The 18,390-nt window shown below is 52.3% G+C and overlaps 1 protein-coding gene across 1 annotated transcript in view; it reads left to right on the top strand.

Moving 5' to 3' along the window:
* Positions 1-4: 4 nt before the first annotated feature.
* Positions 5-18,390, top strand: part of NDE1 (nudE neurodevelopment protein 1) — a 77,496-nt gene continuing 59,110 nt past the window's right edge. The window contains exons 1-3 of the mRNA XM_075319123.1: positions 5-104; positions 14,275-14,394; positions 14,495-14,648. Coding sequence (XP_075175238.1) covers positions 14,312-14,394; positions 14,495-14,648 — 237 coding nt within the window. The 5' untranslated portion in view covers positions 5-104; positions 14,275-14,311. The remainder of the gene's footprint in view (positions 105-14,274; positions 14,395-14,494; positions 14,649-18,390) is intronic.

The raw sequence follows: 18,390 nt of genomic DNA, 5'->3' as shown, positions 1-18,390 counted from the left end.
TGTGTTAACCAATGGCTGTGCGGTGAAGTTTGAGTTTCATTTGGAGCAGTCGGAGTGTTGGTGAGCGGTGACGGCGGATGGTGCGGGAGGCTGCGCGGTGAGAGGTGAGCTGCAGCCGGCACATGGCGGCACCGGAGCGGGGCAGGCGTCACTGGCCGCATAGCCGTTGTAGTTCTACTATATCTCAGAGCGCTGGGCTGTAAACACCTGTAGTGTTCGGGTGTGTGCACACTGAGGTTTTCTTGCGTGTTTTTTTTGTAAGTTTTGGGGTTTTTTTTGTTTTTTTTTTTTTTGCTGCTTAATAGCACAGCGGAATATATAGGAATCTATCATGCAGCTTTTCACAAAGTGTATGAGCATCCTGAGGTGCTGTGCACACGATCAGGATTTTTTTCCTTGCAGATTTTGTTGCAGAAATTAATTTGCAACATGTTAATTCTTTCTGCGTTTTCCCCATAGAAAGCAATGAAAAAAACACTTTATTTTTTGTCACAGCTGTTTTCCTGCCATAACCTGCAGATTAATTGCAACCAAATCTGCAACGTGTGCACACAGCCTAAGGTTATGTGCCCACGGGAGCTTGCTTCTGCGGATTTTGCCGTGGAAAACCTGCGGATTTATCTGGATTTTCTAGATAAATCCGCAGGTTTTAGCATGTACAGACACTCCCCGTGTTATCCTATGGGACATGGGGAGTACTGTGTCCATGCTGCGGAATGTGTGGCTGCGGAATATGCTGTGGATGTCCTGCGCCGCACATAACTGCATGTCAATTATTCCTGTGGAATTACCTGCGGAAATCCCGGCCCTCCACTATGGAGATAGAGGCCGGGACGTCCGCAGGTAAGCCGCATGAAGGTCCGCAGGTTTACCGCAGCTATTTCCCTGTACTACCGCAGCTAAAAATAGCTGTGAATGCCGGCGGGCAGCTGCGGGAAACTTGCGGCCGTACCTGCGAATATATCCACCGGTACGAGCTCCCGTGGGCACATAGCCTAAATAAACCTGCGGAAAATCCGTGGATTTTCTGTATTTTCCAGATAAATCTGCAGGTTTTGGCATGTACAGACACTCCCCATATTATCCTATGGGACATGGTGAGTGCTGCGGTATGTGTGGCTGCGGAATATGCTGCAGATGTCCCGCAGCCGCACGTAATTGCATGTCAATTATTTCTGCGGAATTCCCGGCCCTCCACTATGGAGATAGAGACCGGGACTTCCGCACATAAGCCGCATGAATGTCCGCAGGTTTACCGCAGCTATTTTGCTGTACTACTGCAGCTATAAATAGCTGCAGTTTACGGGGGGCAGCTGCGGGAAACCTGCGAACATACCTGCAGATATATCCGCAGGTACAAACTCCTGTGGGCACATAGCCTTGGGGGGCGTGCCCATGATCAGTATTTGTAGTGTTTTGAATGCAGCATGCTTCAGCTGCGTCCAAAGCGCTGCGTTGTACAGTACAAGCACAATGGATGGATTTCTAGAAATCCCGTGCTCACTGTGCTTGTTTTTTCTGCAGTAAACACTGACCTGCGGAGCGTCTCTCCACATCCCAGCGTGTCAATTGTTTGCTGCAGAATCGCATGCGTCCTCTGTAGGGAGAACACAAGCGAGAGACCGCAGCGCACTGAACCCTGATCATGGGTACAAACAGCTGCGGTCTCCTGCGGAGTAGACACACGGCCCCGCAGGTCAAGACCCGCTGCGTTCTGATCGTGGGCACATACGCTTAGGGTGCAGAAAAGCAATAAAAACACATTCTGCGTACTAAGAAATCAGAATCCGAGCCTTGGCTTACTAACCAAAATCCTGAGTAACAAGCGATGGTTGACGGTGATGGGGACAGAACGCTCGTCCCGTCCCAGCATACCGCGCATGTTATCGGCAGCACTTCATCTGATTGCTGCCAATACAGTCGGGCCTTGTGCCCACATTGCTTTTTTTTCCCTTGCTTCTTTTAATCAATAAAAGCATCCCAGCAAAGTCTATAAGAATCCTGACTTGCTGTGCACACGCTGCTTCTTTTTTCCTTGCAGTTTGTTGCTGAAAAGGAAGCAATTGTTTCTGCATTTTTTTTTCACCAAGTGACTTCAATGGGGTGAGTAAAGAACACAAGGAAAAAAAGTTGTTTTTTTTTTTTTTTTTTTATTTTGTTTTACATCACTGGGGTTCCTTGTGTGCCGCCCCTGCAGCAGTTGAACTGCTCGGATCCGGGGTTGCTGTGGCTCGAGGGTCTCCGGACCCGGGGGCTTGTGGCTACTTGGAAGTGTAAAAATAGGGAATATTTACAAGGGAGAGTTTGTGACGCCACCCGTGGTTCGCGGTAGGGGAGTACCGCCGCTGCCGATGGGAGTACCCAGGGGGAGATGGAGCGGGGCAGCCAGATGATGTCAGGGGAGACCCCGGGACTCTAGAGAATAGGTGGAGGGTAGCGTGGTGCGGGCAGGCAGGACGCAGGGAGAGCAGTGTAATCACTCAGACTGTATGGATGTTGGTGCGACCATTAAGCAGACTCTGACCCAGACGTAAACCAAGTCTTTGGGTGCCGCTGCCACTCTGGGGAGCTCGTCCTGGAATCCGTCCCCGCTGGTATTTAGTGGTCTGGAGCCTACCTCCATGCAGAACTGTACAAGTTCCTAAGTGACCCTTCGGCCTGAAGCTGTCAGGGTTCCGCTCCCTATATTTAAATAGGGGAGCTGTGCTCTCGATGGCTGACACTTGGGATTTCAGTGGACCGCATAAGCTGGAAAATACTATCCCCCTCGTTGTGTTGGTGCCTTCGATCTTTGAGCTCTTGGGGAAAGTTCATAACGAGACTATCCTCCACAGGTTAATTATCAGGTTGTGTGAAGCTACTCCCTGATCTAGGGTCCTGTACCCCGCCGTGCTCTGTACCTGTCCGGTTACTGGACTTTCCGGTGCTGACCGTTCTCCAAAACTTGAGTCTGGGCACCCTTTTCCAATACCCTGCGACCGGTTCTCCGACTCCTCCGGTCCCAGACCACAGTCTGCGACCTAGACAAAGTCACCCAGGGAGCTACAACTCCCCCAGCTCCTCACTCTCTGAGGGCTACTCTAAAGCTAGGGTCACACGTAGCGACGCAGCAGCGATCACGACTGACAACCTGACCTTATCAGGATCGCTGCTGCGCCGTTACACGGTCGCTGGTGAGCTGTCAAACAGGCAGATCTCACCAGTGACCAGCCAGCAGCGACGTGTGGAAGCGATGCTGCGCTTGGTAACTAAGGTAAATATCGGGTAACCAAGCAAAATGCTTCGCTGGTTACCAGTGCACACCGCTTAGCGCTGGATCCCTGCACTCATAGCCAGAGTACACATCGGGTTAATAAGCAAACCTTTGCTTATTTACCCGATGTGTACTCTGGCTGTGTGCAGGGAGCCGGCACTGGCAGCCTTAGAGCGACGGACGCTAGTAACTAAGGTAAATATCGGGTAACCAGTGAAGCACTTCGCTTGGTTACCCGATGTTTACCTTGGTTACAGCTTAACGCAGGCTGCCAGAAGCAGCTCCATGCTCGCTTCAGTTCTTTGCTCTCTCGCTGTCACACAGCGATGTGTGCTTCACAGCGGGAGACCAACGTCCAAAAAATGAAGCAGGACATTCAGCAACGACCGGCGACGTCACAGCAGGGGCCAGGTCGTTTCTGGATGTCACACACAGTGACTTGGCGCCGTCGCTGTGTGTGACACCACCTTAAGACTCCAGGGAGCAACTACTCCCAGCAGCTCCTCACTCTTTGGGAGCTACTACTGAACTGACTAGGTCCCTCCCACCAGTCTGGCTGACCCCTAGGCGGGTGGCCCTTTTCCAGCTAGATCACCCACTGGTGTGCCTGACAGGTTGTGTTGTGAGGTGTGGTTAGGATTTGAGTGCTGATGGGAAACAATACCAGAGTTAGGATCCCAGAACCATGGAGGATGAGCTCTGCACCATAAGAAAAAGGGGTGCAGTTCCCTGTGACACACAAACATGTATTTCTTTGTCGCTCTATTGGGAGACCCAGACAATTGGGTGTATAGGCTATGCCTCCGGAGGCCGCACAAAGTATTACACTCAAAAGTGTTAAGCCCCTCCCCTTCTGCCTATACACCCCCCGTGCTCCCACGGGCTCCTCAGTTTTTTGCTTTGTGCGAAGGAGGTCAGACACGCACGCACAGCTCCACAGATTGGTCAGCAGCAGCTGCTGACCATGTCGGATGGAAGAAAAGTGGGCCCATGTAGGGCCCCCAGCATGCTCCCTTCTCACCCCACTCTTGTCGGCGGTGTTGTAAGGTTGAGGTATCCATTGCGGGTACGGAGGCTGGAGCCCACATGCTGTTTTCCTTCCCCATCCCCCTCAGGGTCTCCAGGCACTGAGACCGTGCTTCATCCACAACTCCTGTGGAGCCTGCTGGATAGGAGCCGGGTATCGTTCAGGGACATGGCCCTGCTACTTGGAGGTACTCTGTGTCCCCGTGGGGACCGCGCACAGCAACACTCCAGCTTTGCTGGGTGTGCTAGTGCACCGGGGACCGCGGCGCTGACCGGGTTAATATGTGCCATTACACACTCAGCGTTGCTGAGTGTGTTTATGTATAGGGACTGCCGCACTGACCGCCGCTGCCATGGAAACACTGCGGCGCGGCTGGGACTTGTAGTGCGCCGGGGACTTCCACGCCGGCCGCGCTTTTACGACGGCCGCGTTTATTACTAGAGTCCCCGGCTTTTTGCGGCCTAGTTTCCTTTCCTCCCGCCCACAGCCCTGACAGGCAGGGGAAGGGCGGGACGCTGCACAGAACGAGCAGCACTGAGGGCTGGAGCATGCTTTGCATACTCCACTCCCCTCACTGTGCACAGTGCAGGCACCAGTTCCCGCTCTTTCTGGGTCACGCCCACGGCTCCCTCCTCTCCTCAGGACGCATTCCTGTCAGCTCCTCGGACGCTGCAGAGGGGGACAAAATCTGGGAGACCCAGGCAGGGACTCTGGTGGCCTCACAACCGCTTTAAGCGGGTGGTAAGCAGCACCTGTGGTGCTAGCCCCATTGTGCAGTAGTGTAACAATATATGTTTATTTTACACTGTATAGTGCACAGTTGATTTCTGGCTATATACGCTATTGTGTTGCTCAGGGAAGATAATAGCATGGCGCCCACGAAAGGCAGGGGTGCCAAAACACAGGCTTATTATGTTGCCTGCGCCGCATGTACGACCCCGCTACCGGCAGGTTCCACTGACCCTCATTGTGTGCACTGTTCGGCCCCTGTGGCACTTACTCAGCCAGAGCCTCTGCTAGGGGGGGCCCAGGGGGAGCCACCTGCTAACACTGTTCAGGTGACAGGGACTGAGTTTGCAAAACTCTCTGAGACTATGGCTAAGATACTGGAAGCCTTGCAGTCCAGACCGGTATCTCAGCACAGGGACTCGGTTGAATCTTTGTTCCCTGGCCCACCTCAGCTGGACCAACAATGTCCTCCCGGGGTATCTCATAGATCCCAAGCTGAGGGTTCTGACACAGACCCCAGCCCCAGACCGACTAAGCGAGCTCGCTTAGATTTTCCCTCGACATCATCGTATTGTTCAGGGTCTCAGCGAGGGGAATCTCTGGTTGATGACGCGGATGTAGCTGATCAGGATTCTGATCCTGAGGCCGCTCTCAATCTTGATACTCCGGACGTGGACGCCATAGTGAACGACCTTATTGCGTCCATCAATCGTATGTTGGATATTTCTCCCTCAGCTCCTCCGGCGGAGGAGTCGGCTTCCCAGCAGGAGAAATTCCGTTTCAGGTTTCCCAAGCGTACACCGAGTATGTTTCTGGACCACTCTGATTTCAGAGAGGCAGTCCAGAATCACCATGCTTGTCCAGATAAGCGTTTTTCTAAGCGCCTTAAGGCTATGTGCGCACGTTGCGTAAAAACATGCAGTTACGCTGCGCTTTGTAGCGCAGCGTAACTGCATGCGTCCAGCGTCCCCTGCACAGTCTATGGAGATTGTGCAGGGGCCGTGCGCACGTGGCGTCTAAGAGCGCAGCGCTTCGGCTACTGCCGAAGCGCTGCGCAAAAAGAAGTGACATGTCACTTCTTTCCTGCGCTTTGCCGGCAGCTCCTGCTCTGTCTATGGCAGGAGCTGCAGGCAGAGCGCATGGAATCGGCGCTCACTACGGACATTTCTGCAGCGATCTAAAGCGCACATGTGCTCTTCAGATCGCTGCAGAAATATCTGCAGGGCTAGTACGCAACGTGCGCACATAGCCTAAGGATACATGTTATCCCTTTCCCCCTGACGTGGTCAAGGGTTGGACTCAGTGTCCCAAAGTGGATCCTCCAATCTCCAGACTGGCAGCTAGATCCATACTTGCAGTGGAAGATGGGGCTTCACTCAAAGATGCCACTGACAGGCAGATGGAGCTCTGGTTGAAATCCATCTATGAAGCTATCGGAGCTTCTTTTGCCCCAGCATTCGCAGCCGTATGGGCGCTACAAGCTATCTCAGCAGGTCAAGCGCAAATTGACGCAGCCACACGCACGTCTGCGCCACAGGTGGCGTCCATAACCACTCAGACGTCGGCATTTGCGTCTTACGCTATTAATGCTGTCCTGGACTCTGCGAGCCGTACGGCGGTTGCAGCCGCCAATTCGGTGGTACTCCGCAGGGCCTTGTGGCTACGGGAATGGAAGGCAGATTCTGTTTCCAAAAAGCGCTTAACCAGTTTGCCAATTTCTGGCGAACGATTGTTTGGCGAGCGTTTGGATGAAATCATCAAACAATCCAAGGGAAAGGATACTTCCTTACCCCAGCTCAAACCGAACATACCCCAACAGAGGAAGGGGCAGTCGAGGTTTCGGTCCTTTCGGGGCGCGGGCAGGTCCCAATTCTCCTCGTCCAAAAGGCCTCAGAAGGATCAAAGGAACTCTGATGCATGGCGGTCTAAGTCACGTCCTAAACAGACCACCGGAGGTGCCGCTACCAAAGCGGCTTCCTCATGACTTTCGGCATCCTCACTCCGCATCCTCGGTCGGTGGCAGGCTCTCCCGCTTTTGCGACACCTGGCTGCCACGGGTAAAAGACCGTTGGGTGAGAGACATTCTGTCTCACGGTTACAAGATAGAGTTCACCTCTCGTCCCCCGACTCGATTCTTCAGGTCATCCCCGCCTCCCGAGCGAGCCGAGGCTCTTCTGCAGGCGCTGGGCATTCTGAAGGCAGAAGGAGTGGTGGTCCCTGTTCCTCTTCAGCAACAGGGCCACGGTTTTTACTCCAACTTGTTTGTGGTCCCAAAGAAGGACGGGTCTTTCCGACCTGTCCTGGACCTGAAACTTCTCAACAAACACGTAAAGACCAGGCGGTTCCGGATGGAATCCCTCCGCTCCGTCATCGCCTCAATGTCCCAGGGAGATTTCCTTGCATCGATCGATATCAAAGATGCTTATCTCCACGTACCGATTGCTCCAGAGCACCAGCGCTTCTTGCGCTTCGCCATAGGAAACGAACACCTGCAGTTCGTGGCACTGCCGTTCGGCCTGGCAACAGCCCCACGGGTTTTCACCAAGGTTATGGCTACTGTAGTAGCGGTCCTCCACTCTCAGGGTCACTCGGTGATCCCGTACTTGGACGATCTGTTGATCAAGGCACCCTCTCTAGAGGCATGCCAACACAGCCTCGACGCTACCCTGGAGACTCTCCAGAGTTTCGGGTGGATCATCAATTTTCCAAAGTCAAATCTGACACCGGCCCAATCGCTGACATACCTTGGCATGGAGTTTCATACCCTCTCAGCGATAGTGAAGCTGCCGCTGATCAAGCAGCGGTCACTACAGACAGGGGTACAATCTCTCCTTCAAGGTCGGTCACACCCCTTGAGGCGCCTCATGCACTTCCTGGGGAAGATGGTGGCAGCAATGGAGGCAGTTCCTTTCGCGCAGTTTCACCTGCGTCCTCTTCAATGGGACATCCTACGCAAATGGGACAGGAAGCCGACGTCCCTCGACAGGAACGTCTCCCTCTCGCAGGCGACCAAAGCTTCCCTTCAGTGGTGGCTTCTTCCCACTTCATTATCGAAAGGGAAATCCTTCCTACCCCCATCCTGGGAGGTGGTCACGACGGACGCGAGTCTGTCAGGGTGGGGAGCGTTTTTTCTCCACCACAGGGCTCAGGGTACGTGGACCCAGCAAGAGTCCTCGCTTCAGATCAATGTTCTGGAAATACGGGCAGTGTATCTTGCCCTGAAAGCGTTCCAGCAGTGGCTGGAAGGCAAGCAGATCAGAATTCAGTCAGACAATTCCACAGCGGTGGCATACATCAACCACCAAGGCGGCACACGCAGTCGGCAAGCCTTCCAGGAAGTCCGGCGGATTCTGCTGTGGGCGGAAGCCACGGCCTCCACCATCTCTGCAGTTCACATTCCAGGCGTGGAAAACTGGGAAGCAGATTATCTCAGTCGCCAGGGCATGGACGCAGGGGAATGGTCCCTTCACCCGGATGTGTTTCAGGAGATCTGTTGCCGCTGGGGGGTGCCGGACGTCGACCTCATGGCGTCCCGGCACAACAACAAGGTACCGGCGTTCATGGCACGGTCTCAAGATCCCAGAGCTCTGGCAGCAGACGCCTTAGTTCAGGATTGGTCGCAGTTTCAGCTCCCTTATGTGTTTCCTCCGCTGGCACTGTTGCCCAGAGTGTTACGCAAGATCAGGGCCGACTGCCGCCGCGTCATCCTCGTCGCTCCAGACTGGCCGAGGCGGTCATGGTACCCGGATCTGTGGCATCTCACTGTCGGCCAACCGTGGGCTCTACCAGACCGACCAGACTTGCTATCTCAAGGGCCGTTTTTCCATCTGAATTCTGCGGCTCTCAACCTGACTGTGTGGCCATTGAGTCCTGGATCCTAGCGTCTTCAGGGTTATCTCAAGACGTCATTGCCACTATGAGACAAGCTAGGAAACCAACGTCCGCCAAGATCTACCACAGGACGTGGAAAATTTTCCTGTCGTGGTGCTTTCTCAGGGTATTTCTCCCTGGCCTTTTGCCTTGCCCACTTTTCTGTCCTTCCTTCAATCTGGACTGGAAAAGGGTTTGTCGCTCGGCTCCCTTTAAGGGACAAGTCTCAGCGCTCTGTGTTTTTCCAGAAGCGCCTAGCCAGACTTCCACAGGTACGCACGTTCCTGCAGGGGGTTTGTCACATCGTCCCTCCTTACAAGCGGCAGTTAGAACCCTGGGATCTGAACAGGGTGCTGATGGTTCTTCAGAAACCACCATTCGAGCCAATGAGGGATATTTCTCTCTCACGCCTTTCGCAGAAAGTGGTTTTTCTAGTAGCAGTCACTTCACTTCGGAGAGTGTCTGAGCTAGCAGCGCTGTCATGCAAAACCCCTTTCCTGGTGTTTCACCAGGACAAGGTGGTTCTGCGTCCGGTTCCGGAATTTCTCCCTAAGGTGTTATCCCCCTTTCATCTCAATCAGGATATCTCCTTACCTTCTTTTTGTCCTCATCCAGTTCACCAATGTGAAAAGGATTTGCACTTGTTAGATCTGGTGAGAGCACTCAGAATCTACATTTCTCGTACGGCGCCACTGCGCCGCTCGGATGCACTCTTTGTCCTTGTCGCTGGCCAGCGTAAAGGGTCACAGGCTTCCAAATCAACCCTGGCTCGGTGGATCAAGGAGCCAATTATAGAAGCTTACCGTTCGGCTGGGCTTCCGGTTCCCTCAGGGCTGAAGGCCCATTCTACCAGAGCCGTGGGCGCGTCCTGGGCTTTGAGGCACCAGGCTACGGCTCAGCAGGTGTGTCAGGCGGCTACCTGGTCGAGCCTGCACACTTTCACGAAGCACTATCAGGTGCATACCTATGCTTCGGCGGATGCCAGCCTAGGTAGACGAGTCCTTCAGGCGGCGGTTGCCCACCTGTAGGAAGAGGCCGTTTTACGGCTCTCTTACGAGGTATTATTTTACCCACCCAGGGACTGCTTTTGGACGTCCCAATTGTCTGGGTCTCCCAATAGAGCGACAAAGAAGAAGGGAATTTTGTTTACTTACCGTAAATTCCTTTTCTTCTAGCTCTAATTGGGAGACCCAGCACCCGCCCCTGTTTTTTTGTGTACACATGTTGTTCATGTTGAATGGTTTCAGTTCTCCGATATTCCTTCGGATTGAAGTTACTTTAAACCAGTTTATAATTCTTTTTCCTCCTTCTTGCTTTTGCACCAAAACTGAGGAGCCCGTGGGAGCACGGGGGGTGTATAGGCAGAAGGGGAGGGGCTTAACACTTTTGAGTGTAATACTTTGTGCTGTCTCCGGAGGCATAGCCTATACACCCAATTGTCTGGGTCTCCCAATTAGAGCTAGAAGAAAAGGAATTTACGGTAAGTAAACAAAATTCCCTTCTTGCCCTGAAATTATATAATATCTAATTTGCATACATACATATCTAGTCTATTCCTGCCCTACATTCATATAATATATATATACTCATGTGTGCACATATATATGCGCACACATCTTCATATATATACTTCAAAATCCATTCATATGAAGCACATCCATTTACTATGATACCAATATTCCTTGCAGGTATGTGTATATATATTAATAAAATAAAACATAAATAAATAAAAACAAATTGTTTTTTTTTGTTTTTTTTTTTATAAACCAGAACATTGACACATATAAATTAATAAGACAAAAGAAAGGATCGATGCATACATATATATGCATGGACGCACAAAAAATTTGCTCTTGTGGGGCCCTCTTCACATTCTGATGAATTGTTTTTCTGTTTCTCAAATGCATGCACATATATGTATGAACACGCGCTTATTCTACTGCATACAACGTATGGGGTTAATAGAGTCTAATGACATACTACCCCTCTCACTAATTTGCATTTTCTGAGTGAACTCCCTTCCTGTTTCCCATCTTGCCTTTGTGTCTCATTACTTTTAAAGTGCTATATATACTTCTTGCCTTCTATCTTCCATGGCTTATGATTAAGGACTGCTTTTAAATTCCCCTTTTTGTGTCCGAAACGCGTCAAGCCGCATGGCGTTTTTGGAAAGATCTGTGACCCTTTATTAATTTTAACTTTTTTCAAATAAAGCATGAAGATTTTTATCTATTCGCATTGGTGCTGAGTCCCACTTACTTTTCTTTGCTAGTTCCCTGTGACACCCTGATAAGGTCAGGGGCGTCACACTTGCAGCCATTTCCTCATCTCGCGGTCTTTACAGCAGGACCTTGCTGCAGGGAACTCTGGTGACGTCATAAGGTGAATCGAGTTCATGCCGGTGGATCAATGGGGTTTCCTGCAGATCTGCCGGCATAAACTCTGTTTACCTTGTGACACTGCACTTAGGCTTCGCGGTCTTTACTGCAGGACCTTGCTGCAGGGAACTCCAGTGACGTAGGTGCCCTGGTCTGTGAGGCGATCCATACCTCATAGAATTAAGAAACAAAGAAAAAGTATACCATATAATAAGGATCAGCATTTGTTTACAAAAATGCAACAGTCTTTATTTAATTTTGTTGGCGCATAGAGACATACGAAATTTACAAACATTTAAAATGCATCAAAAATGCTGACTAGGCATCCACAAGGCAAATATATACCGTATTTTTCGCTTTATAAGACGCACTTTTCCTCCCAAAAATTTAGGAGGAAAATGGGGGGGGTGCGTCTTATATAGCAGTACCTGTGGGGCGGGGTCCTGTCTGAGGCGATCGGGTGCCTGTGGCTGCATGCAAGCGGCCGGGTACCTGTGCTTGCATGCGGTGGCAGCCGGGTACCCGTGGCTGTGTGCGGGCGGCAGCCGGGTGCTGTGTGGGGTCGGCAGCCTCGGTACCTGTGCTTGCGTGCAGTGGCAGCCGGGTACCCGTGGCTGTGTGCGGGCGGCAGCCGGGTGCTGTGTGGGGTCGGCAGCCTCGGTACCTGTGCTTGCGTGCAGTGGCAGCCGGGTACCCATGGCTGTGTGCGGGCGGCAATCGGGTGCCCGTGCGGGTGGCTGACGCCCTCACACAGGCACCAAGGTGCCGTCCGCACACAGTACCCGGCTGCCGCCCGCACACAGCCACGGGTACCCGGCTGCCACCACACGCAAGCACAGGTACCCGGCGGCTTGCACGCAGGGTGGGCGGGCAGCCTGCTGGCTGCCACTCTGTGCGTGCGAGGCGGGCGGCTGTGCAGCAAGTTACCAGTTGTCCGCGGTCCCACTTTCAAATGATGGTGCCGCTGCAGCTCTTGGATGAGAGCTCCATCTGCGCACACGCTGCTCCGGGAGTCAGCGCGTGCGCAGATGCAGCCCTTGGATGAGAGCTCCATATGCGCATGCGTCGCTCCGGGCGCCATTACTTGAAACTGGACCACGGACACACTGGGAAAACACCGCATCAGTCTGCTCCACCACTGAGCAGTCTCCCCCGCTGCTACCACTGAGCAGTCGCCGCCGCTGCCACCACTGAACCGGGACCGCGGACACTCACTGCACCGGCCTGCTGCACGGCTCACCCGCCGCCACCACGGACCCCACGGCTCCTGCCACCACGGGCGCCACCGCGCCTGCAACCACGGACCCCGCTGCCACTGACCCGCCGCACCTGCCAGCACAACCTGTGCCTCCTGTGACCCCGCTTCACCACCACTGCTGCCCCCCTCCGGTAAGAGAACACCGGAGTATAAGCCGGACCCCATTTTCCTTTTTTTTTGTCTAAATTTGGGGTGCGTCTTATAAAGCGAAAAATACGGTAAATAATTAATTGATTAGAACATACTATCACAAAAACATCTAGCCCTCTAATCACTCTATATGCACAAACCCACACTCCATAGTCACAAGAACAGATTACCCTTAAACTGATTGTATACAAAAATAACCAACCGTAAATATATCAATGCTGATGTAGCCTATAAAGCGGGGTAAATAATACCAACTGTGCATGCAATAGCATCAGATTGCAATCCATACCTCAGTAACCCGGGGCCGTCATGGTGACGACCCAGGGTTACCATGGCAGCGATCTGGTCCCTGTGATCATATTACAGGCACTGGATCGCCAGGGAGAGGTAAGAGATCCCTCTCCCTGCCTTCTGAATGCTGCAATTGTACTGATCTCAGCATTCAGAGAGTTAAACTACTGGTAGTGGCGCGGGCACCGCTTTGAGCAGAGTGCTAGGTCTCGGCTGTATAATCAGCCAAATACCCGGTGGGGGTACAGCGCCTGAACCCCTGCAGTCACCATGAATAAAAAAAAAACGCACAAAAAAGTGAAAAAAAAAAAACACTTGCAAATGCAATAAAAATGAATTTATATTTATTTTTTTTTCCTGCCAAAACAGGTGTTTTTATGTGCAGATTTTCTGCGCATAAAATCACAGCGTGGGCACATAGCCAGCCAATCATTCTTATGCTAGGAAAAAAAATCAATCCGTGACCAAGCTTTAGGCTATGTGCGCACGTTGCGTATTTGCATGCAGTTACGCTGTGATCTGCACCGCAGCGTAACTGCATGCGTCCTGCGTCCCCAGCATAATGTATGAAGATTGTGCAGGGGCCGTGCGCACGTGGCGTATTAGAGCGCAGCGCTTCGGCTGCTGCCCGAAGCGCGCGTTCTAAGAAGTGACATGTCCCCCGCTCTGTCTATGGGAGGGGCTGCACTCAGAGCGCATGGAATTGGCTTTTTTTTTTTTTTTTTTGTCATTACGGACTGTTTCTGCAGCGATTTGAAGCGCACGTGTGCTGTTCAATCGCTGCAGAAATTTCTGCAGGGAAAGTACGCAACGTGGGCATATAGCCTTAGGCTTTTTTGTTCAGGCATTTTTACATGAATTACATGAATGATATTCTGGAACAACCTTAAAAATGGCATTTAAAAAAAAAAAAAGTGAATTACATTTTTAGGTTCTCCACATTCTAGAAAATGTTCTGGGTTCTAAAGACCCTCATACACCTTAGTTAAAATTTGGTGAAACCTATCGATTTTTGGTAGGATAAGCCATGCATCTAATAATGTATGGGGCCTCCTGACCGCCCATCGGCAGAATATATCGAGGAAGAAATGAGTTGGTATTTGGTGGCACGATCCTTCTCCTCTCTGATAGATAAACCTCAGCCCAATGATTCTGGCTGGATATATTGGCGAACACTGGAAATCCTGTCCAATCATTCCCGTGTAAAGAGTGCTAGTGTGTGTGTCCACCGTAAGGCCCAAAATGACTGGCTTGCTAAGGGGTTAATGTACTATTCGTATAATAATTTTTTTGAAATATCAATTTATTTTTTTTTCAGGTTTCGCAGTGTAGGATGTGCTGATGTGATCAACACTATGGATGAAGAGAGAGAGACCTTCAATTCTGTGGAAGAAGAGAAAGAACATTGGAAGGATCTGGCGCTGAAATATAAGCAATGGTAAGTATGTGACCCCAGAATGGTGAGCAGAGACTTCTCCATCACACGGCTCCTTCTAGCAGATTGATGATGGACGCTTATCTTTTGCTTGGTGCTTTAGTTCAGAGGAAGCGAAGGAAGAACTTGAAGAATTCCAAGTGACAAGTCATGAATATGAGGCCGAGCTGGAAACACAACTTCACCAGATGGAGAGCAGGAACCGAGACCTCCTGACTCAGAATAATAGATTGCGCATGGACCTGGAGACCATCAGGGTGAGAGAAGAGCTCCAACATTACTTAGAAATGTCTGGTCAGTTCAGTAGATATCATTATTAAAGGGAATCCTGTTTTGGTTTGGGGTTTTTCTTTGTCGCTCCATGGGAGACCCAGACAATTGGGTGTATAGGCTATGCCTCCGGAGGCCGCACAAAGTATTACACTAAAAGTGTAAAGCCCCTCCCCTTCTGCCTATACACCCCCCGTGCTCCCACGGGCTCCTCAGTTTTTTTGCTTTGTGCGAAGGAGGCAGACATGCACGCGTAGCTCCACAGCTTAGTCAGCAGCAGCTGCTGACTATGTCGGATGGAAGAAAAGAGGGCCCTTAAAGGGCCCCCAGCATGCTCCCTTCTCACCCCACTCTTGTCGGCGGTGTTGTTAAGGTCATTGCGGGTACGGAGGCTGGAGCCCACATGCTGTTTTCCTTCCCCATCCCCCTTAGGGCTCTGGGTGAAGTGGGATCCTATCGGTCTCCAGGCACTGAGACCGTGCTCCATCCACAGCTCCTGAGGACTCTGCTGGATAGGAGCCGAGTATCGTTCAGGGACATGGCCCTGCTACTTGAAGGTACTCTGTGTCCCCGTGGGGACCGCGCACAGCAACACTCCAGCATTGCTGGGTGTGCTAGTGCACCGGGGACTGCGGCGCTGACCGCGTTTGTGCTATTACACACTGCAGCGTCGCTGAGTGTGTTAGTGTAAGGGGACTGCCGCGCTGACCGCCGCTGCCATTACTATACTGCGGCTGCGACTGTTAGTGCGCCGGGGACTTCAGCGCCGACCGCGCTTTTACGGCGGCCGCGCTCATAACTCGAGTCCCCGGCTTTTTGCGGCCTAGTCTCTTACTTCCCTCCCCCAGCCCTGCCAGTCAGGGGAAGGGCGGGACGCTGTACAGCACAGCAGCACTGAGGGCTGGAGCATGCTTTGCATACTCCACCCCCCTCACTGTGCACAGTGGGGCACCAGTTCCCGCACTTTCTGGGTCACGCCCACGGCTCCCTCCTCTCCTTAGGACGCCGGCAGCCATTACTCGGCTCCTCTGACGCTGCAGAGGACAGACAAGCGCTGGGGGACTCAGACAGGGATTCTGCTGGCCACACAACCGCTCTAAGCGGGCGGTAAGCAGCACCTCAGGTGCTAGCCCCACTTGTGCAGTAGTGTAAATATATTTATAGGTATACTTTTACACTGTATGGTGCACGGTTGTTTCTGGCTATATACCCTATTGTGTTGCTCAGGGGAGTCAACAGCATGGTGCCCACAAGAAGCAGGGGTGCCAAAACACAGGCTTACTATGCTGCCTGTGCCGCATGTACGACCTCACTACCGGCAGGCTCCACTGACCCTCATTGTGTGCACTGCTCGGCCCCCGTGGCACTTGCTCAGCCAGAGCCTCTGCTAAGGGAGGCCCAGGGGGAACCACCTGCTAACACTGTCCAGGTGACAGGGACGGAGTTTACAGCTTTTACTGAAAGGCTTTCTGAGACTATGGCTAAGATACTAGAAGCTTTGCAGTCCAGACCGGTATCTCAAACCAGGGACACTGTGGAATCATTGCCACCTAGTTCCCCTCAGTCGGAACAACCATGTCCTCCCGGGGTGTCTCATAGATCCCAGAGTGAGGTCTCTGACACGGACCGCAGTCCCAGACCGCGTAAGCGAGCTCGCTTGGAAATTCCCTCGACATCATCACATTGGTCAGGGTCTCAGCGGGAGGACTCTCTGTATGGTGAAGCGGAGGTAGCTGATCAGGATTCTAATTCTGAGGCTGCGCTCAACCTTGATACTCCTGATGGGGACGCCATAGTGAATGATCTTATCGCGTCCATAAATCAAATGTTGGATATTTCTCCCTCTGCTCATCCAGTAGAGGAGTCAGCTTCTCAGCAGGAGAAATTCCGTTTTAGGTTCCCCAAACGTACAACGAGTATGTTTCTGGACCACTCTGACTTCAGAGAGGCAGTCCAGAAACACCGGGCTAATCCAGATAAGCGTTTTTCTAAGCGCCTTAAGGATACACTGTATCCCTTCCCCCCTGACGTGGTCAAGGGCTGGACTCAGTGTCCCAAGGTGGATCCTCCAATCTCCAGACTGGCGGCTAGATCCATAGTTGCAGTTGAAGATGGGGCTTCGCTCAAGGATGCCACTGACAGACAGATGGAGCTCTGGTTGAAATCCATCTATGAAGCTATCGGCGCGTCTTTTGCTCCAGCATTCGCAGCCGTATGGGCGCTCCAAGCTATTGCAGCGGATCAAGCGCAAATTGACGCACTTACACGTACGTCTGCGCCGCAAGTGGCGTCTATAACCTCTCAAACGTCGGCATTTGCGTCCTACGCTATTAATGCTGTCCTGGACTCTGCGAGCCGTACGGCGGTTGCAGCCGACAATTCGGTGGCAATACGAAGGGCCTTGTGGCTTCGGGAATGGAAGGCAGATTCAGCTTCCAAAAAGTGCTTAACCGGTTTGCCATTTTCTGGTGACCGTTTGTTTGGTGAGAGGCTGGATGAAATCATCAAACAATCCAAGGGAAAGGAAACATCCTTACCCCAGGCCAAACCAAGATTACCCCAACAGAGAAGGGGACAGTCGAGGTTTCGGTCCTTTCGGGGCGCGGGCAGGTCCCAATTCTCCTCGTCCAAAGGTCCTCAGAAGGATCAGAGGAACTCCGATCCATGGCGGTCTAAGGCACGCCCTAAAAAGACCGCCGGAGGTGCCGCCACCAAGGCGGCTTCCTCATGACTTACGGCCCCCTCACACCGCATCCTCGGTCGGTGGCAGGCTCTCCCGCTTTTCCGACATTTGGCTGCCACAGGTAAAAGACCGTTGGGTGAGAGACATTCTGTCTCACGGTTACAGGATAGAGTTCAATTCTCGTCCTCCGACTCGATTTTTCAGAACATCTCCGCCTCCCGAGCGAGCCGATGCTCTTCTGCAGGCGCTGGACACTCTGAAGACAGAAGGAGTGGTGGTCCCTGTTCCTCTTCAGCAACAGGGTCACGGTTTTTACTCCAACTGTTTGTGGTCCCAAAGAAAGACGGATCTTTCCGTCCTGTCCTGGACCTAAAACTGTTCAACAAACACGTAAAGGCCAGGCGTTTCCGGATGGAATCCCTCCGCTCCGTCATCGCCTCAATGTCCCAAGGAGATTTCCTTGCATCGATCGATATCAAAGATGCTTATCTCCACGTACCGATTGCTCCAGAGCATCAGCGCTTCCTGCGCTTCGCCATAGGAGACGAACACCTGCAGTTCGTGGCACTACCGTTCGGCCTGGCGACAGCCCCACGGGTTTTCACCAAGGTTATGGCTGCAGTAGTTGCGGTCCTCCACTCTCAGGGTCACTCGGTGATCCCTTACTTAGACGATCTGCTGGTCAAGGCTCCCTCTCAAGAGGCATGCCAGCACAGCCTCACCACTACTCTGGAGACTCTACAGAGTTTCGGGTGGATCATCAATTTGCCAAGGTCAAATCTGACACCGGCCCAATCGCTGACATATCTTGGCATGGAGTTTCATACCCTCTCAGCGATAGTGAAGCTTCCGCTGAACAAGCAGCGTTCACTACAGACGGGGGTGCAATCTCTCCAAGGTCAGTCACACCCCTTGAGGCGCCTCATGCACTTCCTGGGGAAGATGGTGGCAGCAATGGAGGCAGTCCCTTTCGCGCAGTTTCACCTGCGTCCTCTTCAATGGGACATCCTACGCAAATGGGACAGGAAGCCGACGTCCCTCGACAG

The sequence above is a fragment of the Anomaloglossus baeobatrachus genome, chromosome 7 (assembly GCF_048569485.1).
Source record: "Anomaloglossus baeobatrachus isolate aAnoBae1 chromosome 7, aAnoBae1.hap1, whole genome shotgun sequence".
NCBI lineage: Eukaryota > Metazoa > Chordata > Amphibia > Anura > Aromobatidae > Anomaloglossus > Anomaloglossus baeobatrachus.
Note: the sequence above shows the minus strand (reverse complement) of the source record. Positions and strands in the feature narration are given on the sequence as shown.